The 27,574-nt window shown below is 46.0% G+C and overlaps 2 protein-coding genes across 4 annotated transcripts in view; one reads left to right on the forward strand and one right to left on the reverse strand.

Moving 5' to 3' along the window:
• Positions 1–26,961, reverse strand: part of E4F1 (E4F transcription factor 1) — a 31,198-nt gene extending 4,237 nt beyond the window's left edge. For 2 of the 3 annotated variants that reach the window (XR_012849565.1, XM_075830525.1), the window contains exons 1-13: positions 26,794–26,961; positions 19,109–19,266; positions 14,637–14,779; positions 6,861–6,960; positions 6,393–6,691; positions 6,192–6,312; positions 4,836–4,988; positions 4,576–4,718; positions 4,259–4,361; positions 2,729–2,946; positions 1,950–2,148; positions 819–985; positions 258–317 (exon numbers count right to left, since the gene is read on the reverse strand). Coding sequence is in view for 2 of the 3 variants with exons in the window: in XM_075830525.1 (XP_075686640.1) it covers positions 258–317; positions 819–985; positions 1,950–2,148; positions 2,729–2,946; positions 4,259–4,361; positions 4,576–4,718; positions 4,836–4,988; positions 6,192–6,312; positions 6,393–6,691; positions 6,861–6,960; positions 14,637–14,779; positions 19,109–19,217 (1,815 nt within the window). In the remaining variant the exon portion in view is untranslated. Of the gene's footprint in view, positions 1–257; positions 318–818; positions 986–1,949; positions 2,149–2,728; positions 2,947–4,258; positions 4,362–4,575; positions 4,719–4,835; positions 4,989–6,191; positions 6,313–6,392; positions 6,692–6,860; positions 6,961–14,636; positions 14,780–19,108; positions 19,286–26,793 lie in introns of those variants that run through there. The other variant, XM_075830526.1, reaches the window with a different exon arrangement.
• On the forward strand, positions 22,149–27,513 carry LOC142655880 (testis-expressed protein 47-like). The gene is made up of 7 exons (XM_075830529.1): positions 22,149–22,284; positions 22,939–23,011; positions 23,750–23,853; positions 24,996–25,060; positions 25,212–25,413; positions 26,849–27,008; positions 27,313–27,513. Exons 1-7 carry the CDS (start codon positions 22,201–22,203, stop codon positions 27,348–27,350), a joined length of 726 nt encoding a protein of 241 aa, XP_075686644.1. The 5' UTR covers positions 22,149–22,200; the 3' UTR covers positions 27,351–27,513.
• The last annotated feature ends 61 nt before the right edge of the window (positions 27,514–27,574 follow it).

Consider the following 27,574-nt stretch of genomic DNA (forward strand, 5'->3'; position numbering starts at 1 on the left):
CCCATTTTATAAAGTGATGGCGTCTCAGTTGAATGGGTGGAAGCTGTAATACTGTGAACTGCAGCTACGAGTGTGACCTTACTGCACAGAGCAGCGCAAGTGGTGAAGGAGAAGCAGCGCACCCCACAGCACATCGGCCCCTGCAAACAGCTGATCCAGGGGGTGCTGAGAGATAGACCCCCACCGGTCAGATATTGATGGCCTACCCTTAGGTCATTAATTTTCTCTCTCCGGACAACCCTCTTAGAATGACTCACCTCGTTGCCTGTATTCTGGAGCAGCTCAGCCGCCTCACTCGTTTCTAAGTCTTCAGAAGTCTGTGTATAAGGAAGATGAAAAATAAAAAAACTGTTTAAAGCTCAGGAACAGTCGCTATACAGCAAAACTAAAAAACACTGCTGTGATGACGTGGCATTTCCCTGCAGGTCCAATGACAAGAATTACCACCCGGCCAAACATATCCATAGGGCCACATTGATCCCAGCGTATACCGAAAGTGTGTATTTTTGGGTATGCAGTCGTAGACTACCCTATTCAGGAAGTCGTAAAATTATATATATATATATATATATATATATATATATATATATATATATATATATATATATACACACACACACACACACACACACACACAATGGGATCCCATGGGCAAGGTTTGCTACTGCATATATAGTGTCATATACGCCGGAGCCCTTCAATTGGAGATATACATTGGCAGTATTTCCTGGCGTATATATCTGTTGCAAGGCTCAGAGGTGTTGTGAACAGAGTTTAAATCAAATTCGTGTGCGTTTTGTTCCTTAACTAGTAATTACCTCAATAATATATTCCTGAGTATCGGCGACCACTGAAGAAAACTCTACCAGCATAGTATGCGGCTCCTCGGAGGCGGTTGGGCTGCTCATGGCTTCCGAGCTACTGCTGTTTTCGGTCGCGGTCTGTTCGGTTTGTTCTGTATCTTGCGGAAGGATCACACAACCACCTGAAGGGTCGGAAGAAAGTTGTTACTATTGACAAAGAATAAAAACGCTATAAAAGTTAATAACCCAGCAAATAGTAGAAGCTGGTGCAAAGCAGTGGTGCTTAAAAGCCTAGCTCCACCAACGCAAGTCTAGAGAGAACTTTTTCTAGAAATTCCCTAATAAATTCCTACTAACAAAAAAAAAAAAAAAAAAAAATAATAACGTGATTTTATAGCAATCAGAGGAAAGGCACACAAGAAATGTTAAACTGCTGTCATGTCAAGTGTGGAGTGAAACTAACCTTTATCTATGGATTTTGGAAACTTCCAAATTAGACTTAAAGGTGTGGTCTCATGATAGACATTTATGGTTTATCCACAGGATATGCAATAAATGGCTGAGAAATGCGGGTCCCCATCTCAAGAACGGGGGGGGGGGGGGGGGGGTCCCTCGTCCCCTTTCTGCCTGGTGAGGAGGCCGCTAGTAACTGCATCCAGGCGGTGAAGTAGCCAGGTTCCGAAAACAGCAGAGTTTGCCGCTGTTTCCGGAAAATCACAGAAGTGAACGGGAGTCACAGAAACAGCCAGCACGGCTGTTTCCGGAACCCAACCACCCTTTGCTGCCCGGATTCAGTGGCTGCCTCACCAGGCAGGAACAGGGATGAGGGACCCCCGTTCTTGAGATCGGTGCGGTTCCCAGAGCTGGGACTTGCATCTGTCAGACGTTTATGGCATAACCTGTGGTATGCCATAAAGGTCTGTCGTCAGACCACCCCTTTAAAAAAACATGATATACACATGACGTAAAGGATTAGAGAGGAGGGAATTTTTTTGTAACAATTCGCCACTTCCATAAAATACGATTGATTCGCCAGCAAGTAGATTCTCTTAATGTATCCTAAATGTATTTTCTGTAGATTTTGACTTCGTACAACGTCATTACAGCTGTTTTTTATTGTTATCTTTTCTATGTATATAAAGTTACCTTTGGTCCTCATGTGGCGGTTTAATGTTCCGTGTTCCGCAAATGCTCGGTCACATCTTGGACATTTAAATGGTTTCTCACCCGTGTGATGCCTAATATGCCGCACCAAAGAGCCCTTCTCCCTGAAGCTATGAGGGCAGTACTGACACATATAAGGCTTCACTTCCATGTGGGTGCGTAAATGAACTTGCTGAGCGTTCTGTTACAAGAAAGATCAATTGCAGTTTGTTACATTTTAACAATAAAAAAAAAAATAAGATACTGAACCCTAGTCTATTTTTTCCATTTGTGACATGTATGGCATACCAATACAATATGCCGTAAACGTTTGATCGTTACACATTGAGCGGACGTCAATAAGAAAGTAATAAAAGAATGACCATGCAAGTGCTACCAACCGAGCAACAACGTTTTTTGGGACAGTTTTTTCCACCGATCAGACATTGATATGATGTAAATGTCACAGATGAAAAAAAACACACACACTTGTGACATAAGGGGTCGCTTTTTTTCCCACACAGGTGGCGCACAAATGTTTAGGGATTTACCTCTGGACCAGCACCTGTACCTTCCTATCTTGTGACGGACTAACATTAATACATAAGGTTTATATTGTGACTTCATGTGTAACTTTGTACTGTCATATTTACCCACATTCAGACACTTCGGATCTATATATCAGACCTATACATTAGCTATATACACCCAGCACATACACTGAAGTTATAGCCAAGATAGATTTAGGAACTTGTAACTTAGCCAAGTTCTGTTCCTCTCACCTTAGTTTTGTATCTTTTGCCACATTTTGAACAGGGGTACGGCCGGTCGTCAGAATGTACTCTCATGTGGCCCTTGACATGTGCTATCGTTTTGTACAACTTCCCACATTCTCCACATTTGTATTTCCGGACATTACCATGGGACTCCTTGTGCTTTTTGAGCATGTGAGCCTTCAAGAATTCCCGGCCGCACTGATCACAGCAAAACAGTCTGCAACCTACAAAGACAACTACTCGTCACTTGATCTTACCACAGTGCCTTTATTTCTTACAAGAAAACACAAGCGCCTCAACTAAAACTATCTGTATCAAGTGGAACCAACAGCAGCAGCATTTACAGGACTTCATATTGAATTTGTGTGTAGCATAAACCTCATGGAATCAAGCGAATATGAAATCCGTAAATGCATCAGGCTGATAAAATATTGTTTCTGGGTAGCTATGCCTGTTCTTCAGACCAATCAGTGTAAGGCTGGATTCACTCGAGCATGTTCGTATGATACCCTAATAGTTATACTAGTGGCTCCAATTAGACCCTATTTGGGGTCCTATTTTATTTTTTTTAATCCCTATGGCCACCTTTAGGCTGGATTCACACGAGCATGTTCGGTCCGTAAAGGACGGAACATATTTCGGCCGCAAGTCCCGGACCGAACACAGTGCAGGGAGCCGGGCTCCTAGCATCATAGTTATGTACGGCGCTAGGAGTCCCTGCCTCTCCGTGGAACTACTGTCCCGTACTGAAAACATGTTTACAGTACGGGATAGTAGTTCCACGGAGAGGCAGGGACTCCTAGCATCGTACATAACTATGATGCTAGGAGCCCGGCTCCCTGCAGTGTGTTCGGTCCGGGACTTGCGGCCGAAATACGTTACGTCCTTTACGGACTGAACATGCTCGTGTGAATCCAGCCTAAAGTTGGCCATAGGGATTAAAAAAAATAAAAAATAGGACCCCAAATAGTGTCTAACTGGAGCCACTAGTATAACTATTAGGGTATCATACTATTGTCTGGATTTTAAAGCTGTTGACCAGTCCCAAAAAGAATGTATGGCCTATCCTCAGGATATCCCATTTACCTCTGATTGATTGGGGTCCTACTCCCGGGAACCCCCGCTGATCAGCTGTTTCATGGAGCGCGGCTTCCTTCATTTTCTGCTGCTCACACTGTGAATTGTTGACACATTTGTAGCGGCGGTTCACAGTATTACAGCCTTCTACCATTGACGTGAATAAGAGAAGGCTGTAGTATTGTGTACGGCCGCTACAAATGTGTCGGTGATTCACAGCGTGAGCAGTAAAGGAAGTGAAAGGGAAGCAGCGCTCGTACCAATGCTGCGGCCCCATCATAACAGCGGAACGGCGGGGGTGTCGGTAGTATGACACCAACCGCTCAGATAGCGATAGCCTATCCTGAGGAATGGCCATCAATTTTTTGGGCACTGGACAACCCCTTTAATAGGTCTGTCATAGCGACGATTCTCTTTGAATACTCATTGACATACGAGTTAAAGGTAACAATACTTTACCTTCATGTCCTTTCATATGGACTTTCAAGGAGTTGCTACTCTTAAAAATTTCCCCACAGTGCGGACACTTCCAATTCTGTGCTTTCTTCATTACACCATTTATCTATTGAAAAAGAGAGGCAGATATCAATGGGTATCATACTTTTATGCTCGCCAGCCTATTACTATTGATGTAAAGTATCCTACAATAAACAGAAGATCAACCCCCCACCCGAATGTCAAGCAGGCCCTCTACCACCCGGCTGCATCTGTACAGCAATGGCAGCATCTTGAGGTCAGGAGACTTGATTTGACACTTTGCAGCAGAATCTACTCACCCCCGTTGTGATAGCCACAGCTCGCACTTGGACATGAATTTCATGCAGTAGATTGCCCTTATCGTCAGTAATTAGTTGGATAACTGGACTGCCATCTATTTCATCTGTTCCTAAATGCGAAGTGACATCTGTAGATACTAAAACTGCAACCAGAGGGAAAAAAAAACTAAAAAACTCAGCTCACATTGGAACGGTAAAAATGGCATCAACAAACAAGTACAAAATCGTTTACCATAAGTGTGTATAATATGTGAACAGACCTGCGGAGTGTGCGTCGCGTCTGATCACAACGCTGTTCCCTAGGACCTGGCTGATTTTCTCTGTGCACGGAGTGAGAGACCTCATGTGCCTTGATAATGCCCCCGACTCCCGGAAACTCTTTTCACACTTTGAACAGCTGTACGGGCGTTCGTCTGGCAAGAATAGATAGCAAGCAGGAGATCAAAAATCAATATGACGACATTTCTGTGAGGTTCATGTACAATATTACTAATATAATACAAAAAAAAAAATAATATATAATATATATATTTATTATTTTTCTGCTTATTTATAAAATAAAATGTGCACAGCAATATAGGCCTTCAGCTGTTTGGAGGGAATTATTCAATTATAACAGGTTTAGTTCAAGATAACTTTATTACAAAACTGTGGAAAAAAAATCAAGTTACAGTACAGCGTAGGAATAGGAAGGCCCTGTTCACACCTGCTTCGGGTCTGTCCGTTGTTCGGCTCCGTCAGCGAAGCAGAACAAGGGGAAAAAAACCGGAAGCGACGGTTCCTTTGCACCACGGACACCACCGCCAGCCCCCGTTGACTTTAATAGGTACTGTCGGCTTTCCGTCGGGGTGTCCGTGGTTTTACCGGAAACAATAGTGCAGCATGCTCCGCTATTGTTTCCGGTAATCTCGGCCGGATCTGCGACAGTCTCCAATGCAGATGTGAACAAGGCCTCACAGTTAGGCATGACTGAAGTGTAACGCTGACTATTCACATATGACATAAAATGAGCATTTGGCTGACGTCTATATTTTCCAACTAACACATTCTAAATGTTTACTGTAACAGAGACACGTGGATAAGCGGTCGCCAGACAGACTGCTGCTACTTATCTCTTCAGACTGGGACTGTGGAAATTAAACATGCCCAAATGTCGCTTCTTTCGACAGCAGATGTCAGAAAGTTGGGCTCCTCCCCCCCCCCCCCCCTACACAATAATGTGATCCATTGACACTTATCTAATGTGTATGGCCAGGTCAGAGACATCCCCTATTTTACATGGAAGCCTGGCCGGCAATCAACGGGTCACCGTGGACTAGGCTTTAGAGGTTACCGCAGTTACCGCCAGGGGAAGTAGCAGCTAGCCATGCATTTATATGTAGTACTACGTGGATGAGCTGGGCCCGACAGATCGAGAGTCGCTCGGGTACTATTTACCCTGCCACAGAAGAGAAGATTAAACTTGAACTAAACTATAGTGTGGAGGCTCAACTGTATGAAGGGTGGGAGAACAAAGTGCGGACATAGGTGGACGACAGTTTATAGAAAATATATCAGAATTGACACATGCCATTGACTGAGCTGTGGTCGCCATTTTTCTTTCCAATGTTCCTTACCGGTGTGCCTCCTGTTGTGGCGGATTAGCGAGCCCTTTGTTCTGAACGAATCTCCGCACAGCTTGCATTCAAAGTCTTTCTTGGTGCTATGGGTGAGCATGTGAGCCTTCAGAATGGTGACCTAGAAAGAAAAGGACATTAAACTGGGTCCTCGAAAGCAAACCGGGACCATGCAAAAAGAGCCCCAAGACAAACACATACACTTTTAAAAGTCTTGTCACACGTCTGACAAACAAAGCGTCCTTTCTCGTCAACAATCATCTTCACCAGGGGAGCCTCGTGAATGGGCGCTGGCAACTCAGGGCTTTCATGCCATTCCACCTCTAGTTCCTGTTCCTGAACTTCACTCCTTTGGTCCTCCGCCATATTGTCCTCCGCCATATTGTCCTCCGCCATATTGTCCTCCGCCATATTGTCCTCCGCCATATTGTCCTCCGCCATATTGTCCTCCGCCATATTGTCCTCACTGGCGACTACGAACTTCACCTCTTCAGACATTGCTAGGATGACAAAAGCAAATGTAAGGGTCTGACGGCGAGTTTCTTTTGAGTCGTTTCAGTCGCTGTAGTGGGCTGCTGACAACACTTGCTCTAGTCTTTTCACGGTGGACCCTGGAGTGATGAATAAATGGCGGGAATAACTGACATAATAGTTGGTAAGGAGACATACCTATATCCGGAGCGGCGCTGATGTCCTCTTGTAAGTCGGTCGTCTCCACAACGACGTGAGAAATGTCCCCGTTATCTTCTTCTATACAAGGCACCACCTGCTGTTATAAACAATCAGAAAATTAACATACTCCGATTTCCAGTGGTAAAACATCCAGATAACAGGGATTTTCCTTTAATCCGTCATCTGATAACTCAGCAATTGTCAGAAAATTATCTCTTTAAATCAGCATAGAAAAAACTAAATATAAATACATCTCCCCCCACCCGTGATTTTAGGATTATTGGAGAATTTAAAAAAAATTATTTTTCTAAGAGTAATATTTAGGTCATATGGTACAGATAGAGTAACACAGAGCCCAAGCACCCCGCCAGCCACAGAGCCCCAGCACGCCGCCAGCCACAGAGCCCCAGCACGACGCCAGCCAGAGCCCCAGCACGACGCCAGCCACAGAGCCCCAGCACGACGCCAGCCACAGAGCCCCAGCACGACGCCAGCCACAGAGCCCCAGCACGACGCCAGCCACAGAGCCCCAGCACGACGCCAGCCACAGAGCCCCAGCACGACGCCAGCCACAGAGCCCCAGCACGACGCCAGCCACAGAGCCCCAGCACGACGCCAGCCACAGAGCCCCAGCACGACGCCAGCCACAGAGCCCCAGCACAACGCCAGCCACAGAGCCCCAGCACAACGCCAGCCACAGAGCCCCAGCACAACGCCAGCCACAGAGCCCCAGCACAACGCCAGCCACAGAGCCCCAGCACAACGCCAGCCACAGAGCCCCAGCACAACGCTAGCCACAGAGCCCCAGCACAACGCCAGCCACAGAGCCCCAGCACAACGCCAGCCACAGAGCCCCAGCACAACGCCAGCCACAGAGCCCCAGCACAACGCCAGCCACAGAGCCCCAGCACAACGCCAGCCACAGAGCCCCAGCACCACGCCAGCCACAGAGCCCCAGCACCACGCCAGCCACAGAGCCCCAGCACAACGGTCCTGGTAGTGCAGTGTGTGAACGTGCCTTGTGCTCAATGAACAGTCAGATTTTAGAGAAGTCTGTATGTACGATGTAACAGGGAGCAGCTAACAGACATTTGTACACTCGACACGTCCACACACTGCACTGCCAGTACCGGACTCTCCTGCTTCTGTACACTGGCAGCTGCATGCACCCGGACTATTAGGCACTGTTCACACAGCGTGTATGACACGTTTTTCGTACCAAAAAAAATGCGTAAAAACGCATGATTTAAGACTCCCATTGACATCAATGGGAAAGTGCATTGTTAGTGCATACGAGGCTTTTTTTTTTTTTTTTTTTTTAACTCAAGCAGATTTTAAAAAAGCGTTGCATAAAAACAAAAATGACGCGTCAGGGCAATTCTTTGGTGCGTAAAGCGCGCTTAATTCCCATACTCGATGGGAGTTCTAGTTGCGCGGCAAAAAGCGTAGAAAAAAAAAAAACACAAGAACACGTAAAATACGCCCGTATTTTAAAAAGCGCTTTGCAAAAATGCTAGCGTTTGACACGTTTACACGCCGTTTTTTTAGTGCGGTGTGAAAAAGGCCTTAGACCCACCAGCAAATTGAAGCCTAGAGTGAAAAAAAAAAAAAAAAAAAAGGAAAAGTGCGTCTAATAGCCCGTAACAAGTTGTTGTTTTTGCCGTTTCACAGACTACTCAGCATCACAACAGATTGACCCTTCCTGTTCTGTGGAGATCACTTCTCAGCATCATCTCAATATAATTACAGGCAGAATTAAGGTCCTTTTACACCGGCCGATGCAGCGAGCGCCGATCGACGAGACATCGTTGATCGGCGCTCGTTTGCTCCTGTCACGCGGAGCTATGGATGGGGACGAGCGGTCGTTACTCCGGGAGATGCGCTGCCGACAACGATAATATTTCACTTTAAAACGATACGACCACCAGATGATTGAGCGTTTGCTTGTTCATCGGATCGCTGCCCTGCTTACACAGGGCAATTATCGGCAACGAGCGTTATATGAACTATGGTCTGCCCGATAATCGACCAGTGTAAAACCCCCACCTCTATATAGATAACACAGGATCCACCATTCATATAGATTGACCCTTCGTGTGCTGTAGAGATCACTTCTCAGCATCATCGCAATATAATCACACTGACAGGTAACACATATAGAACACGGGATCCACCATTGACAATAGGTGATGGGGACAGCTAACTGGTTTCTCCGCCCTTTGCACGTTACGGAGCTCGCTATACTTTCCCACAGTGACTAAAGAGACACTTCTATCAGAAAGGGGTATTTATTTGTAATCTCGATATTCAAACAAAATTTCTCTCTTTTAGAATTTTGGGGAGATTTTTCTTCTTTTATTTGTTGGAGCAGTCCTATGTAAATAAAATATTGGACTTCTCTAGCAGTCAGCACAAAAGGGTTAAGTCTCCTAAATGGCAAGGCAGACTAATCTGCTGCAAGGTAATCTCATCATAATGGTAGGTGGAGGACTGGTATGACAGAATGAGTCTCTAATGTTCTCTTAAAAAGCCCAGACAGAAAAGAGAAAATGACAAAAAAAAAAAAATCAAGTATAGAATCACCAAAGCAGAGTCTAAGGGTCAGTTCACACTGAGTTTTTTGACGCGGCAACCACGTCGGAAACCGCACCAAAAAAATGGCCGAAAATGCCTCCCATTGATTTCAATTGGAGGAGGTTTTTTCCCTGCAAGCGGAAAAACTGTCTCGCTGGAAAAAGCGACATGCCCTATATTCCGGCGTTTACGTCTCTGACCTCCAATTGATCTCAATGGGGGGCAGAGAAAGCGTATTTTGCAGCGTTTTTTGCCCACAGCGCTCAATGGCCGCGGGTGAAAAACGCGGCAAACGGCGTGCAGGCAGATCAAAATCTACCTCAAAATTCCAAACGGAATTTTGAGGCAGAATTTTCTGCCTGCAAAAAACTCAGTGTGAACATGCCCTAAGTGTCCACTTACACCGGTCAATTGGTCGGTGCAACGAGGGCCGAACGACGAGACAGCTTGTTGCTCCTTTCACATCAATCTATGTATGGAGATACATTTCTATCATGTCGGCAGCATTTTTCCCGGTTTACACAGGAGATTTGCTGCCGACAACGATAATATTTTCTGCTGCATAAACAATACAATCAGCTGATGAATGAGTGTTTGCTCATTCATCGGCTAATCGTTGCCTTGTTTACACCAAGCAATGATGAGGTCCGAGCGTTTCATGAACGAGCAATGATTTAGCGAGTCGTTCCTGCGATCGTTGCTCGCAACAAAAACCACATCTCACCTCATCTCTGTTCTGCTAACGACTGGAAGATGTTGGATTAGACGAGGGGATGTGGCAGCGACTAATGATAATCGTTCACTCAGGTGGATGTGGCTGATCCGCGGAAAAAAAAAAACAACGATTTATCATTCGACAGGCTTTAATGGAGTCAAAAAACACCCCAATGTAAAATGTATATCGGCCATAAAAATCTGTCGTGGGAAAGACGTCAGAAAAGGGACAGTGCAATGCAATTAAACATTAGGTACAAAATATTGACCTTCTGTAGTAGTGAACCCAAAGGGTTAAACCTCCTGAATGGTAGGGAAGAGTTTATCTCCATTATAATAGTCGGACAGGGTGACCGCTCTATTGTTCTCTGGATCGGTCTAGATAAAAGATCTCCAGACAGACAAAAGAAGTGACAAGTGCAAAAAAAAAAAAAAAATGAAGGAAAAAAGTATAAAATCAGCAAAGCAGAAGTCTCCCCCGCACACGGAACGGAAAAGCTGAAGATTTGTTGTGTGAATTAACGCACGGAAAATCTGCGACGGCATACAGAACCGGCCATGCGAAAAAAATAGATCAGCGTGTTTTGTGTAACTTCTGAACTCGTTTTTATTAAAAATTAGTTTTACTTTTTAGATACAGCTGCTTTGTATCCTATATACAGAGCAGCTGTACCTTTCGCTATGACCTGAATCCGTCAGTCCCACGGACCTGACCGGTTCAGTGACCCACTGTCTCCAAACCCAACAGCCCCGCAGACCTGACGGAAACAGGATTTAGCGCTAGATACAGCTGCTCTGTACAGCGAATACAGAACAGCTGTATCTCAAAAAGTAAAAATAATTTTTAATAAAGACCAATTAAGAAGTTACACAAAACACGCTGATCTATTTATTTATTTTTAAAAAACCCTCATCGGTGTACACAGCCTTTAACCCTTTAGTGACCAGCATATTTTGGCCCTTCATAACGGAGCGATTTTTTTTGGGCATTTTTGTGAAATAGTCACATTCAAAATTCATAACTTTTTTATCTTTCCGTAGACAGCCGTGCGAGGGCTTGTGTTTTGGTTTTGCAGGAGAAGTTGCATTATTTTTTTAATTAATGACCCAGTCTTGGGGTACATATAATTTATGGATTAACTTTTATAAAAAAATAAATAAAATTGTAGAGTAATAGCAAAAACAAAATAAAAAAAAATATATAATTCTGCCATACTTTTTTTTTTTTTGTGTCTCCAAAATCTAAAAGCGATAACTTTTTATCTTCCCGCTGACGTAGCTGTGAGGGGGCTTCTTTTTTTGCCGGTACTTACAACTTTTTGATTATTTTTATAGCATTTTTTAAAAGTCAGAATGAACAAAAAGTAGCAGTTTTGTCATTTTTAGGACGTTCACCACGTGGGTTAAATAATGTAATAGTTTTATCGTTTGGGTCGTTTCGAACACGTCAATACCAATTATATGTGGCTTTACCTTTTTGGTTTTCTTTTCCATAATAAAGCATTTTTGGAAGGGGAAAAAGTGGGTTTTTCATTTCTTTATTAATTTATTTTTTTAGTCTCACGTTTGCTCGCTCGTTTGATCGCTATTATAATACCCTGCAGTACTTCTGTGTTGTGATGTATTATGCCTGTCAGTATAAAACTGACAGGCATTATATTAGGCCCTGCCTCTGGCATACACCGATGGCAGACCTGATGACATGATGGAAACCATCGGCACCCCACAATCGCAATGGATATGCCATAAATGTGTGAGATGGGAATACCCCTTTAAAGGGGTCAGTCTTCCCCAAACCTTGACAATGAGGGGGCTCCAGACCCTGTAAGGAGAGGTGGCAGCGCCCAAGTGGTCACTATCCAAAGATCATCACAGTACAACAACCACCCCATGGTGCCCTCTTAGTAGATACAGTTGGCAGCAGGAATGCAGAGTCTGTTAGCTGTTCTGCATATGGCTGCAGTGTAATACACACTTCTTATAAGCCACATCTCCCTAAATGCAATACAGCCATGTATAATTATACACATATTGCGTGTTAATATTTGAAAAATATATAAAAATTTTTGACTGAGGTTTCCATTTTGATTAAAAGTAATTCAGTAGAATGGAATACTTGTTTTAAATGTAGATATTTAATTTTCAAAAATTTCCCTGAGGGCGGCCATATTGGAGATACAGACTTCCGTCCTGTATTATCTGTACACTGCTTTATGGCAGCTGGAACAATGAATGGGAGCGAATAGTCAGAGAAATGTCAGATCATTAGTCTCCAGGTATTAATGAAGAACGGGCCCCTCCACAGAGACCAGGGGAGCTGTGTACATAACTTTAGTGCCGCTATCCTGCCTTATCTGGCTGTATACACTCTCCCCTCCCCCATCTATTTTCCAGCAGTACGGTGTCCTCCAACAATTCCTGGGCTGAGGTGCAGACAGCAGGGAGCAGTGTTTAATATTGACTGAACTCTTCTCTGCTCGATGTGCAAAACAGTCCGTTCTGAGGGCGGCGTCCTCTATAGGTAGAACTATACAAAGGTGTGTAAACAGTTCACCACCTCCTCCGACTGCCGTAATCCTTCCTGATCGGTGTGGATATCCCTTCCTTATCGACGCTTCTGGCTGTACAATAGAGCTGTCATCTGTCATTGAAGGCCCTAATACACCGGCCGGCGCAGCGAGACATCGTTGATCGGCGCTCGTTTGCTCCTGTCACACGGAGCTATGGATGGGGAGGAGCGGTCGTTACTCTGATCGCTCGTCCCCATACATTATTATCATGTCGGCAGCGCGTCTCCCTGTTTACACATGCGCTGCCGACGATAATATTTTACTTTTTGAAATCGATACGATCAGCAGATGATTGGGCGTTTGCTCGTTCATCCACTGATCGCTGCCGTTTTCATAAAGCAATTATCAGCATCAAGCGTTCTATGAAGCCTTGTCTGCCCGATAATCGCCCAGTGTAAAACCCCCTTAAGAGAAATGCAATGATGTGTTATCCTGCCCAGGTCTGCACAGCAAAGCTGACAAGTGAGCAACAAAAAAAAACGGACATGTCAGCTTAACGTACACATAGGCGGTAGGTAATATTTCAGGATTTTTATATGATATATAGTGACATAAAAACAAAAAAGTGAAAAAACAAAAACGCGTTTATAATAAAAACCTGGTAATGTGTCATTTTCTGACAATAGATTCCCTGTAAATACTGAAGGTCGCCGTCATCGCACAACAATCTGTAAAGCTGCTTACGGCTGCGTTCACATCCGCGTTATGTTTTCCACTTTTCTGTTTCGGCAAAAGAACTGAAAAACTGCAGGAAAAAAACACTTCTGTTAAAACACCCATTGAATTCAGTAGGTGTTTTTTAAGCTCAGTTTGCTTCAGTTCAAATTGTGTTCCTTCAGGTTTTTTGGTGTAATCAAAAGCGCATTGTGCAGATGTGAACGCAGCCGAAAGGGAATTTATGGTTTAAAAATTACCTATTGTTTACATCAAGTTTTACATTCATTTTTTTTTGTACATTTTTGGGCTTTTTTTATTTTATTTTCCATATCACTATATTAATACATTGCCGTATTCACGCTGAACACAATAGACTGACCCTTCCTGTCGCGATCACTTCCCAGGCGGGATTACACTGACAAGTAACACCTCTATTATACAGCTGGAGGAGATCATGCAGGATCGGGATAAGAGATGGAAACAGCTCCCCTCCTCCCCCTCCCTTCACCACGACCTCCGCACAGGTCACAGAACATGCACACAAAACTCTCCCAACGAGACATTTTCTGACTGAGAATTTTTATGTCCGTATGATGCTGTAAAGCAAATCTCAGAACTGCTGTTCGCAGCTCAGAGTAGATACTCAGGCAAGATGGCCGTCCATAGAATAAAATATATATATATATAATGAGAAACTAAAAATAGAACAGGAAAACAGAAGATGTATCAGCATTCATATGTATTATTGTCCGCCTGGATGCGGTGGCCACTTCGCAAGGCAGGATAGAGGTCCGAGGACTCCCGTTCTGGAGACATTTACGCAATGGGAATAACCCTTTAAAGGGGTTGTCCAAGCATAGGGCGGTTTTTCATACGGATGATCTATCCACAGGATAGGTTATCAGTATATGATCGGTGGGGGTCCGACAACCAGACCCTGCTATTCCGGCTGCCAGAGCTATGCAGGGTCGGTGCCGGTAGCATATGGCTCTGTACAGTATAGCGGGCCTGTGAAGTACTGCAGCTCTGTTCATGTGAATAGGCGCAGAGCTGCAGTAATGCAGCATGGCCCCTATACTGTGTACAGCGCCATATGCTACCGGCAGCGACCCTGCATAGCTCTGGCAGCCGGAACAGCAGGGTCTGGTTGTCGGACCCCCACCGATCATATACTGATAACCTATCCTGTGGATAGATCATCAGTATGAAAAACCGCCCCATGCCCGGACAACCCCTTTAAGGTAGGAAAGTGGTCTACCTCTTGGCTGCTGAGGCCTGATATGGAAGACTCAAAGCTTTGATCCAGGTCCCGTGGACAAACTTTTTGTATCTTGTGCTGGACAAACTCTTCCAAGCTCGCGAATTCCTCCTGACAGCGACCACATCTATGCACAGCTTCATCTGAAACCAGAAGGAAAGAAATATAAACAGAATTACTGAAAAGTATCTACTAAAGGGAACAAAACTTTCTTGATCACATTTTTAGGGGGAAAAAAAAACAAAAAAAAAAAAATTTGCACCTTTGCCTTATAGGATGAATCTGAAATGTTCACGCTGGCTCCTAAACACACAATAGGCAGGAGTCCCATCCCATTATAAATAGAGAGGAGGGGGATACACTGACTGACAGGAGCAGGGTATGGCTGACGACAGGATTACACCGCTGAGAATAGGGGAGCGGGGCGTGTAGGGAGCGGGGCGTGTAGGGAGCGGGGCGTGTATACTCTGCGGGGCGTGTATACTCTGCGGGGCGTGTATACTCTGCGGGGCGTGTATACTCTGCGGGGCGTGTATACTCTGCGGGGCGTGTATACTCTGCGGGGCGTGTATACTCTGCGGGGCGTGTATACTCTGCGGGGCGTGTATACTCTGCGGGGCGTGTATACTCTGCGGGGCGTGTATACTCTGCGGGGCGCGTAGGGAGCGGGGCGCGTAGGGAGCGGGGCGCGTATACTCTGCGGCGCGTAGGGAGCGGGGCGCGTATACTCTGCGGCGCGTAGGGAGCGGGGCGCGTATACTCTGCGGCGCGTATACTCTGCGGCGCGTAGGGAGCGGGGCGCGTATACTCTGCGGCGCGTGTAGGGAGCGGGGCGCGTATACTCTGCGGCGCGTGTAGGGAGCGGGGCGCGTATACTCTGCGGCGCGTGTAGGGAGCGGGGCGCGTATACTCTGCGGCGCGTGTAGGGAGCGGGGCGCGTATACTCTGCGGCGCGTGTAGGGAGCGGGGCGCGTATACTCTGCGGCGCGTGTAGGGAGCGGGGCGCGTATACTCTGCGGCGCGTGTAGGGAGCGGGGCGCGTATACTCTGCGGCGCGTGTAGGGAGCGGGGCGCGTATACTCTGCGGCGCGTGTAGGGAGCGGGGCGCGTATACTCTGCGGCGCGTGTAGGGAGCGGGGCGCGTATACTCTGCGGCGCGTGTAGGGAGCGGGGCGCGTATACTCTGCGGCGCGTGTAGGGAGCGGGGCGCGTATACTCTGCGGCGCGTGTAGGGAGCGGGGCGTGTAGGGAGCGGGGCGCGTGTAGGGAGCGGGGCGCGTGTAGGGAGCGGGGCGCGTGTAGGGAGCGGGGCGCGTGTAGGGAGCGGGGCGCGTGTAGGGAGCGGGGCGCGTGTAGGGAGCGGGGCGCGTGTAGGGAGCGGGGCGCGTGTAGGGAGCGGGGCGCGTGTAGGGAGCGGGGCGCGTGTAGGGAGCGGGGCGCGTGTAGGGAGCGGGGCGTGTGTAGGGAGCGGGGCGTGTATACTCTGCTGTGTGTAGGGAGCGGGGTGTGTATACTCCGCTGTGTGTAGGGAGCGGGGCGCGTGTAGGGAGCGGGGCGTGTGTAGGGAGCGGGGCGTGTATACTCTGCTGTGTGTAGGGAGCGGGGTGTGTATACTCCGCTGTGTGTAGGGAGCGGGGTGCGTCACGAGATTATAGGATGCTGCCATACAAGAGGGAAACCCACCATTGCTTTGCTCTCATACGGAGATCTAAATTCTCAGGTCTCATCTTTCTATGGGGAAGACTCTGCTTTCTTATGGCATCTGTTGTAATATTCATGAGTTTAGACTAACAGGAGCAGCGCATTCAGGTCCGCAATATATATTATGTATTTCCAGCAACCAAACATGCAAAAAAAAAAAAAAGTTGCTGTCTAGCCCCGGACTTCTTGTTTGCCAGGTGTAAATAGGTTTTCAAACAGACATTATGGCTCAATCACCTGATAGAGCCCGCATTGTCAGAGAATCCGACTGACGCCCCCACATACAGGAGTTAGGGTGGTCCCACATACAGGAGTTAGGGTGGTCCCACATACAGGAGTTAGGGTGGTCCCACATACAGGAGTTCGGGTGGTCCCACATACAGGAGTTCGGGTGGTCCCACATATTTCAGTTACGTCTGGCCCGTTGTTTTTTTAGCCTGAGCCGGACACAACTGATAAAAGCGTAACTAAACTTTAAAAAAAAATAAAAAAATGGATGTCTCAGTGACACGTCAGAAGATTTGATCGGTGGGGGTCCAAGAACGGAGACCCCCACCAACCGCTAAAACGAAGCAGAAGTAGCGCTGGGGTGGGCACCGTGCCGCTTCATATCTGATCAGCTTCCCTTGGAAAACCGAGCGAGCGGTGTAGGAACCAGATTTTCTATTGAGCCCGTACACCGCTTCGAGGAAAGCCGATCAGAAACTAAGCGGCGCAGCGCTCACCCGATCGCTTCTACCACTTGGTTTTACTGATCGGCGGGGGTGTCAGTGCTCGGACCCCCACCGATCAAAACTACTACGACATGTCAAAAGTTTTTTAAAGCTTTAGCTACGCTAGGTTTTGCGCACCGGTCCGGCGTCCATAGCTGTATAGAAAAAAAATGCTGCATGCCACTGCCCAGCGAGGGTAGACATCCGGCGCCCAAACGGATGCCAGAAATGATCCCAAAGGAAAGCATGGGATCTGTTCTGGCATTAGTTCCACAGAGGAGGCAAACTACGCTGGATCTATAGGAAGGGGGCTTATAGATCGGAAGAGGGGCAGCAAGTTCTGGGTGCACATTATAAACCAATTCATGTTAATGTTGTAACAATTTCCAGCTCCTTTCGTCTATACAGATGGAAGTTGCGGCCACACGAGCCCTACTAGTGCGTTTACTAGCCGAAGGGGCATGGATGAAGTAATTCACATACAGCCAAAACCTGCTGCAGTCCCGACCAGCGGGTGCAGGTACAATCACTAGAGCCGTAAAACCGTCCCGGACTCTCTGCGGGTTCTACTGACCGATACTTCTTTGGTGATCTGTTTTGTAAGAACGACACTGGGGTGCAGGTCCTGCCGCCGATTTCAGGAGCTGCCAAACAATCAGGTATCACGCCATTTTTCTGTCTTTTTTTTTTTTTTCATAATATTTTTTTGTGACCATAATGTCAAAAAGTTCTGAAATACTACACTTCTTATGCCAGCTCCTACATCGCACACAATAGGCGGGCACATACTGTGTATAACGTCTCCCTCATCAGCAGCGCTGCCCAGACCGAACGTTATTAGGAGTCACTCCATTGGTGGGGGGTGCAGTGACTGAATGACAGCTCTATTGTACTGCGGGAGCCTAGACAGGCAGGATTATACCACTGATAATGGGGGGGGGGGGGATAATGGGATGACCCTGCTGATAACATTCAGCCTGCACAGCACAAGCTGCAGAGAGACCGATATGCAAAACAGGAAGTGTCAGTCCATTGTGCGCTCTCCGGGTACAACAGAGACGTCACCGCTTATCTTCATACGAATAGGTACCGGAAAAATGGAAGTCAAAAGAACAACGAAAAATGTTTTTCATATAAATTGCAGCTCTTGCGTATAGACTTTCATGTAGCCCATGTGCCCTAAAATATCACCCTGAGATGACCACTCAGCAGAAAAGTCGCCCACTGACCGTAACAGAAAAAGCCTGTGTGCGATCGGTCAGCGGCACGCCAATCCTGATATCAGTCAGGGTCCCAGCGGTTAATCCCCACATCAGAAAGTCGTCCTATGGCAGTGGTCAGAAACATTTGGCACTCCAGCTGTTATAAAACTACAACTCCCAGCATGCCCTGACAGCCAAAGGCTTTATTATTCCAGCCAGATCTGTCAGGGCATGCTGGGAATTGTAGTTTTACAACAGCCGGAGTGCCAAAGGCTGCGGACCCGTCTATGCAATCAATATTGACAGATCATCTTCAAGCAGCCGTAGCCACAACGCTCAACATCCGCACATCTGATGCACAAAGTAGTCCGATCCCAGCCCAGAGCAAGAAGTCCGGACAGCGGGGTCCTGAAGACAACGCCCATCAATATGGACCACATAGAAGGGGAACCCTCACACAAAAAAAAAAGTTACATTTGTATTGAAAACCTGCGACGTGTGAACTCAGCCTTAGGGGAACCCTTTATGGGGGCACACATTGTTATAAGGGGGGTTAATAATGAGGGTAATACAAACCATTTGCACTTCGGGGAAGGGGGTACATACTTTCCTACGCAGCTGGGTGATGTGTATTATATGTATATATCAATAACAGAACATTATATGCCCGTATATTATATCACATTATATTTACAGTACAGCAGCCGGGACTGAATGGGGAATCATTGCAGTGAATGACCGGCGCCCCCTCCTCCACACACGTGCACTTGTTATGACACCCACAGAACAGGGGACAGCAGGGAGTTGGCCGCTCAGTGTGCCGGATAATGGAGCCCCAGCTGTGTAATCCACTCACCTTCCTCCTTAAAGTGGGTGATGATGGGCACCGCAGGCGGGCAGGGGACGACCAGACCGCTGGGAACAGTCTCAGTGTCTCCCACCCCCGGCTCCAGCTCCGAGCTCATCCCAGCCAGGACTTCTCCTCCTCTGTCGCAACGAACGAGCGCACGGCGGCTGGAACACAACACAAAATGGCGACTTTACGACTGTGTCGTCATAACAACGGAGCGAAGGGTGAGCACGTAAAGGAAAACGCAGAGTGAGAACGCGACGGCAAGGACGTAGAGCGGCCATATTGGTTAAGGGCAGAGTGCCAGTAGTCTGATAGCGGGGAGGAACAGGTGGTTTGAAAAAGTATGAACTTTGACATTATTATTATTTATACATTCAGAGAAATAAAAATGATCTTAGGGGGTATGTGAATAAACCATTGTATAACCAAAGACATTCCAATGTTTCACTATTTGCAAGATCTCTGTTAGCTGTCAGTGAGTGGAACATTCTTATTTATATGCAAAGGCTGAACACAGAGCTGAGGGTTTGTCACCACACTACCCAGTCCGATCAATTCTCTGTAGGGCTCTGTTCACATTTCATTTTTAGTTTATGTTCGGCTCATTCGGCACCTTTCTTAGCGGGATGCCTCTGTACTGAAAAGCATAGTCTATTAAAAGGTTTGACAGAACATAGTCCCTGAACGCATGCCAAAAGCACACTTTTTTGGCATACCTCGGATAAATGGGACCCCTTAAATGCGCTTGCGGTAAAAAAAAAACGCTATGTGACCATAACCTAACACATTATTTATCCGCACATATCTCTCCCCTGTGTTATACTGTATCAGTGTAGGTAAACATATGAGCCTGGAGTCCCTAGCGGATTGTCTAGACAGGATATAATTATAACATACCCTCATCTGTGAAAAGTATTACATCCTCTGGGAGTGTTCCCATTCCCTGACAGCAAGCAGACATCTCGAAAATCGTGAGGAAGTAAAAATTGCCAAACTTTACGTTATTTACTTCCAATTTGAAAACTTTTGGAAATTGTCAAGAGTTCTGTTTTCGGTGCTCATAGTTGTTAACTTGAAAAGTTTTTGCTAACCATAAACCACATCCCTAATTTCACAGCCGGCACCGTTAGAAGCCTCTTCTGCAACGCTCCTATGAATTGCGTAATAGCTGACATGTTATTATTACATATGTAGTGACCATATAAGGATCCTATATGGAGATTATACTGTCCTAGCAATCATCATATCACCTGCCTACAGTACACACACCAAATTTGCTGCAGATTTTCTTTCCGTATTTGCACATAGAAAATCCGCAGTGGAATACGGAAGAAGCAAAGTGGATGAGATCTGGACAAATCTCATCCACATGCTGCGGAAAAATTCTGCGCAGAAAATGACCTGCGGTGTAATTTTTTTAATCTGCTGCTGCTGCTGTTAATTTTTGCTGCTGAAAGTGCGCGGATTTATTTTGGATTTTCACCATTGAATTGAGTGGGAAAGTAAAAATCCGAAAGCAAATACTTTTGTTGCTGGTTTTTCTGCGAATTACCTGCGGATCTGCAGAAAATCTGCAAGTCCAGATAAGTTAAAGGGTAACTAAACCTTTAAAAAACATTTGACACATCATAGTGACATGTCAGAAGTTTTGATCGGTGGGGGTCCGAGCACTGAGACCCCCACGATAGCTAAAATGAAGGAGCAGAATCGCTCGGGTGAGCGCTGTACCGTATTGTTTCTGATCGGTTTTACTCAGAACGTCAAGTGAGTGGTGTACGGATCTATAGACAACCGCTTCGATTCAGCTATCGGTGGGGGTCTCAGTGCTCAGACCACCACCGATCAAAACTTCTGAAATAGTCAAAAGTTTTTTAAAAGTTTAATTACCCTTTAAAAACTAAAAAAAAAACACTATACTGAAAGCTTAAAAAAAAAAACAAACAATACTCACCTCCCCTTGAGCTCCCGTGGAAACACTTCCTCGGTTGGTACCCCCGGGCTCCAGCAATGATGTGCCGTGTTGACACGTGACCGCTGCAGCCAATCACAGGTTACAACGGTCACATGTAACATGTCATCAGTGGAGGACGGTGTACAGAGACTAGCGGGGGACCAGGGAAGCGTTGCCAGATTAGATGAGTATAGCGTTTTATATTTTTTAGACACTTGGCTATTTTTGGTACGGAAATCCGCACTGAATTCCGCTACATGTGAACTTACTCTATTGACTGTATTAGGGAACTGCGTAATTAATATCTCCGGCCTGTGTAGGGGCCTGTTCACATCTGCGTTGGATGCTCCGTTAGGAGCCCCCGTCGCAGATCCGTCTGAAAATACCATAAACAATAGCGAGCTGCCCTGTTATTTCAGAGAAAACCACAGACAACCCGACGGAACCCATTCAATTCAATCGGTTCCGTCGGGCGCCAGTTATCTCCATCGTTCAGCGCTGCCGGTATTTTCGTTGTTCTGCTCCTCTGACAGAGCAGAACAATGGAAACCCAAATTCAGATGTGAACAGGCTCTTAGGTAACCTTGGGCAGATGTTGGGGCCATGGTGATTTCAGTAATCATGATATATGCTTGTTAAACCAATGGTGGAGTAATCAAGGGGCCTACAGTGATGGGCCCACATACACTTGGATTCGGCCCTGTATGTGTAAATAGCCCACAGGGTTATTGTGGAATTGCCCTGTAAACAGAGCGACGCCATTAATAACATCATACTATGGAATTGTTAGTTAAGCAATTGCCTGGAGAGGGGAATATCAGGTGAATACTCGACAAGTGATTGGTTTCCGCATCTCTCATGATGTAGACGTCTCCTATTTCCTGCAATAAGACAAGGAGTTAATGAATAATTAACGCTCATCGTTAATTTATTGTCTGCGCTCGGTTTCTAAGTTAATCATCTATTACGCTTCCCCTGTGATCAGTGCCGTAACTCCGCCATGTGATACCCAGCGTCCTCCCTGTTGTTTACTTTCGTCACCTGGTTGCCATGATCTGTCTCCTCCTCCTTGGGTTGCTATGGAAACAGACCTGCTCCTGGGATCTTATAGCAGCATCCTGCCGTGACCCATAGAGGATCTGTCATGGCCTCCTATAAGAGACGCTCCTCTACACCAGGTCTTCCCCACGTCACAGCCCTGACTGCGATCCTCGAAGCTCGGCACATGGTTCGTGTAAACTGCCCAACTTCCTGCATAATGGCGGCCACCAAATAATTTCACGTAGACACGTGCAGACATTTTGGACCTGGACTTTTAATTAATTTTCTTTAGTTCACGCTTTCTACTTTAGGATTTTCACTATTAAAGCCGCTTTCAGACGAGCGTATTTTGTATAGGTTTTCCATCCGTTTTTTTGCGGACTATCATACCGAGCTGATGTTATTCAATGAGGCTATTCACATGGCCGTATAAAATATGTGCGTATTTTATAAAACGGAGCATGCACTACTTTCATCCGTAATGCGGGTGGAAAACGCCCATTGAAATCTATGGAGAGTGATTAAATTACGGATGAATCCGTATTGGGTCCGCATGTCATCCGTATGGAATCCGTTTTTTAAAGGGGCTGTCTTATGTCATTCGATTTTCTCCCTAGAAGACAGCCCACCAGTAATACAGACCTGTAACACTGAGGAAATACTGATGCAACATTACGTATCCGTATTACGGACGTTTATAAATGCGCTCGTCTGAAAGAGGCATAACATAAGCGTTAATATATTGATAAAAATGTCTAAACTTGAAGATGGTAAATTATATTTTTTCCCGTACAGATTCCTGTTTTAATAATCTTATCCCTCTGTACTGTCATTTCTGCAGAAGTCGATAATTCATAGGCTGATTTACGTAGCACGGATATCTCCAGAGCAAGCGCAATGTAGGGACGTACCAGGTAACTGTGCTCTATGAGCGAGTAGCAGAAACTCAGCTGTGTTAAGCAATCTTCTTGTTTTATCAATATGTCATGTGTTTTCTTCCTATGTCTGACAGTTATGCCTCTAAATACGACAGTGTGCACCGGCCGGGTCCCGTCCGTGATCCGTGGAAAGATAGGACATGTTCAATCTTTCCACGGATCGGAAAGTCGGGTCCGTTTTCACAGACCCCGATTCACCCGCTAAAGTGAATGGGTCCGTGAAGAACTATCGGGTGCCACTCAGATGCTGTGAAAAACGGCACTCGGTCGTGTGCAACGGCACTTAGGCCAGTTTCACACTAGTGTAATATGGGCGCATATAAGGCCGCAAATTCCGGCTCGCCCACAGGTCTGATCACCAGAACTAACAGCATTTTAGGTTCCTATGATTCTGCTATAATGCTCTTGTGAATCTGGCTCTATAGTCCTAACTTCTTCTTGTAGCTGGGTCCAGGAAGTAGCCATTTTGATTGGCTGAGGAGCTATCATTTTGTCATAGAGTCGCCAAGGCTTCATAGATTTGCATAGTCCCTGCTCTCACCTACCTTCTCAGTGGCACCTCCTATTAGGTTTTACACTGAATTCAACATGTGCTTGATCAATGATTGCGTGGAAATGTTTTAACCCCTTCCCGCAAAATAATGTTATCATACGTCCTAGCGGACTGGGGGAGTATAGTATTTGACTGATTAATGTGTTATTTTCTGCTCACAGACCATTATAGAAGATTATTTCATCAATTGATAAAATCCAACCTTGGAGAATCGATTTCAGGACTACTTCTCCTCTATCCCAGCTGTGTCATTCATATGATTGAGGTAAGCGCTATAAATGTACATCAGAATTTGTAATTAAATGAATGAATTAATTAAAGGGATTTTCCCATCATATTAAGTTATGGCGTATCGCTAGGATTTGTAATAACTTGTTGGTTGGTGGACGTCCGACCACTGGAACCCTTGCCGGAGGAAGAAGTGGCCATGGAGGAGGTGTTTTTAGGTTTTCGTATGAAGGTTTAGTGAATGGTGTGAGGAAGAGAATTCCAGAGTAGAGATGTGAGAGCAGTCCTGAAGACGAGAGAATGAGGAGGTGGTTTGCGTGGTAGAAACAAGAAGGTCACGAGCAAAGGTTGCGTATGGGTTGGTATCTGTAATTAGTGAGGAAATATATTGGGTTAAAGGGGTTATCCAGGTTAAGAATTTTTTGTTAGCTTTTTTCCAAAAACAGCGCCACCCTTGTCCATGGGATGTGTTTAGTATTGCAGCTGAACCCCATTGATTTAAATGAGGCTGAGCTGTGGACTGGTGTGGCACTGTTTTTGGAAGTAAGCAGTCATGTTTTTTTTAATCTTGTACAACCCCTTTAAGCTGCAGACCCCCCCCCCCCCCATTTCAGAGATATAGCCCACTGTTGTGTCGCTTCTTTTCTGTAGTTAGCCCACGGGGTGGAGCTAGCATCCCTGCCTCTGATGCTGACTAATCAACATGTGGCAGCTTGAGGGTAGTTCACGCCCCGTTGGCTAACTACAGCAAAGAAGCATAGAGGGAGCCAACACAACAGTGGGCCATATCTCAGGAACGGGAGGGTCCAGGAAAAAAATAAAAACAGCGCTGGAATCAGGGAGACAGCGTTTTTCAGGTCAGTTATCCACTTCATCTTAGATAACCTAGTGACAGGTCCGCTTTAAAAAAAAAAACTTGCAAATTGCGCAAGGCAAGTTGGAAAAAGCAGTCAAATAAATTGTAGGGCAAACCACAGAGGACCCAATTCAGGTTCCAACAAAGGTAGAATGGATTTTGTTTTCACCCATCAGTCTTCACTAGGTGACAGTGCAGGTATGAAGCTCTGACACTTAATATATAGCCGCATAATCACATGTTGAAACCTTTAAATCATTGTTGAGCTCTTCACCCTGAAGTGTGACTGTCTGCAATGCTTCTGTTGTCCACGGTCCCTGCAGGCTTCTTCAGAAATCCTGACGGATATAAATCAAGATCTAGTCCAGATCCAGAATCAGAGTGCAAGGTACTGTACGTCTTGTTTATTCTGTTAGAGCAAATATTAAAATGAATGTCTTCTAGAAGTGATGATTTTGGGGCATCTCCAAATAATATCTGGAAATTTACTGTGACACCATCTAAGAGTTGTCCTCGCGTGACTGATCCATGTTCTCTAGTTCTCTTCTGCAGGACATCAAAGTCCTTGTGATCTCGCACAACATCCCAGGCAGGCTCCTTCCGCAGTGGTGTTTCCACATTGTGAGACCGCGCACACGGTACTTGGATGACTTTGGGACTGGACAGTCAGTGGAGATCGTGATGGAAGAATGTCTCACCCTCATGTTGAAGTTAGGAATATTCTTGTCTCAGATGCTAAAGGTAAGATTCAGCAGAAGACTGAGAAATTGGCGGTAACGCTCTGGCCCGGAGATGTTCTTCTTCATGGATATGTAGGCATCACCTTACAGAGCTTGTTTATATGAGATTAAACTCCATCATACACGGCCAATGATCGGGCAAGCGCTCCTTCATCGGATGATATGCTCAATTACGCGGCAAAAAAAAACGGTCGCTAGTCGGCAGCACATCTTCCTGTGGAGAGGTGCTGCCAATGTGATAGTCGCTACGATCGTTCGTCCCCATAAATTTCTATGGTTCGTCCCCATACATAACTGATCGTAGCTTCTTGTCAATGGAGTAAACGAGCGCCGATCAGCGAGCTTTCTAGTTGATCGGTGCTCGTTTTCACGGCCAATATTGGGCCTTGTAAAAGGACCCTAATGATGAGGATGACTTTTTGTCATGATAAGAGAATTCCACTGTCCGCCAATGTCTTTCAGAAGTTGTCCGTATGTATAATCCTGAATCTAAGTGCCGTATGTTGTAGGTGACGGCTCAATGACTGGTCAATGTTGACTTTTCCAAATAACCAGCTGTAGATAAGAAGGCCACCTATCCTCTGCGGCCAGCTGAAGGCTGTGTCTAGGCATCAATGGCTTGCCACTTTGCAATGAGTCTCAAAATAAATACGTTCCGACTCAAACGCAAGCCCTGTGACTCGGAAAGAGAATGGTGTGTGGAGCCGAGACCTAAAATGAAGGTCAAAGATTCTAGAACGTGATCGTCTGGATGCTGAGACCTAAATGCACGTCTTGTAGAGCTGGTGGTAAAACCTTCATCATACACTAAGGCCTTATTCACACGAGCGTATTTCACGTCCGTCTTACGTGCGTTAAAACAACGGACGTCACATGGACCTATGCAATTCAATGTGGCCATTCAGACATTTATGCACACGAACGTGCTTTTGCGGCCGCAATTCCCCCGAAAATCCATGGGAGAATTGCGGCCCCATTCATGGAATGAATGGGGCCATGCACACGACCGTAGTTTTTACGGTCTGTGCATGGCCCGGGAGCCCGCACCGCAGAAAGAACGGACATGTCTTATTACGGCCGTATTTTGCGGTCCGGGCTCATTGAAAATAATGGCCGCGGGCTGACAGTCCGCTGCCGGCCATCCCGAAAATCACGGCCGTGCACATGGCTACGGTCGTGTGCATGAGGCCTTAGTGTTTTTCACGCAGCAGTTGCTAAAGAAATCATGAGAAAAAGAAAAACACCTCTTTCAGTTTTTTTTTGCTGATGTAAAAAACGCGTGACATACTGATGACATACGCACGTAAAAAAAACACAGACACGCACCGTACATAGATGTCACGCGGAACTGCAACGCAAGAAACACGCTGCATTTTTTTACCTGCACAAACTGGACACATTCGTGTGAATAAGGCCTAATAAATATATTGTTGCAGCCTGGCAGCAAAGGTCCTGGAGAAAATCCGCATGATCTGGCCCCAGAACTGCTGGTCCGAGAAGACATCATCTGTTTTCTTATCCGGTCCGAGAGATTTCTAAAGCCGGAAGAGTTCCTAAAAATGTATAACAAGCCAATGAACAGTTCTGTTACTGCAGGTAAACACGTACACATGGTGTGAACTGTCATATACAAGCCCGCTAGTTATGTCTTCTATATACACCGAGCAGCCGTTACTGCTGGCTATGATGGAAAGGTGTCAGAACAACAATTGTTTTTAGGGTATGTGCACACGGGTCAGGTTACCTGCGGATTTTCCACAGCGGATTTCATTGCGGAAAATCTGCAGCGTATAAGGCTATGTTCACACAGAGTGTTGTCAGCCGTTTTTCGGGAATATCCCTGTGAGGCTGTATGGATCTCTTGTGGTTGATAAATGAACAAATTATTTTTTTCTTGCAGATCTTATCTGGCCAGCACCTCAGCATCTATACATATAGCAGCTATTTTGGCACAGACAGCTGAACTCCATTTTGAATCCACCTCAAATTCTGCTCTAAACACTTTAGGGCTTGTCCACATGTAGCGGAATTGCTGCGTATTTTCCATCCGGAATTGCGGACATAAAATACACAGTATAATACAGTGGCAGCAAAGTGGATGAGACTTAAAGAGGCTCTGTCACCAGATTTTGCAACCCCTATCTGCTATTGCAGCAGATCGG

This window comes from Rhinoderma darwinii, chromosome 6 (assembly GCF_050947455.1).
Source record: "Rhinoderma darwinii isolate aRhiDar2 chromosome 6, aRhiDar2.hap1, whole genome shotgun sequence".
In the NCBI taxonomy this organism is placed as follows: domain Eukaryota; kingdom Metazoa; phylum Chordata; class Amphibia; order Anura; family Rhinodermatidae; genus Rhinoderma; species Rhinoderma darwinii.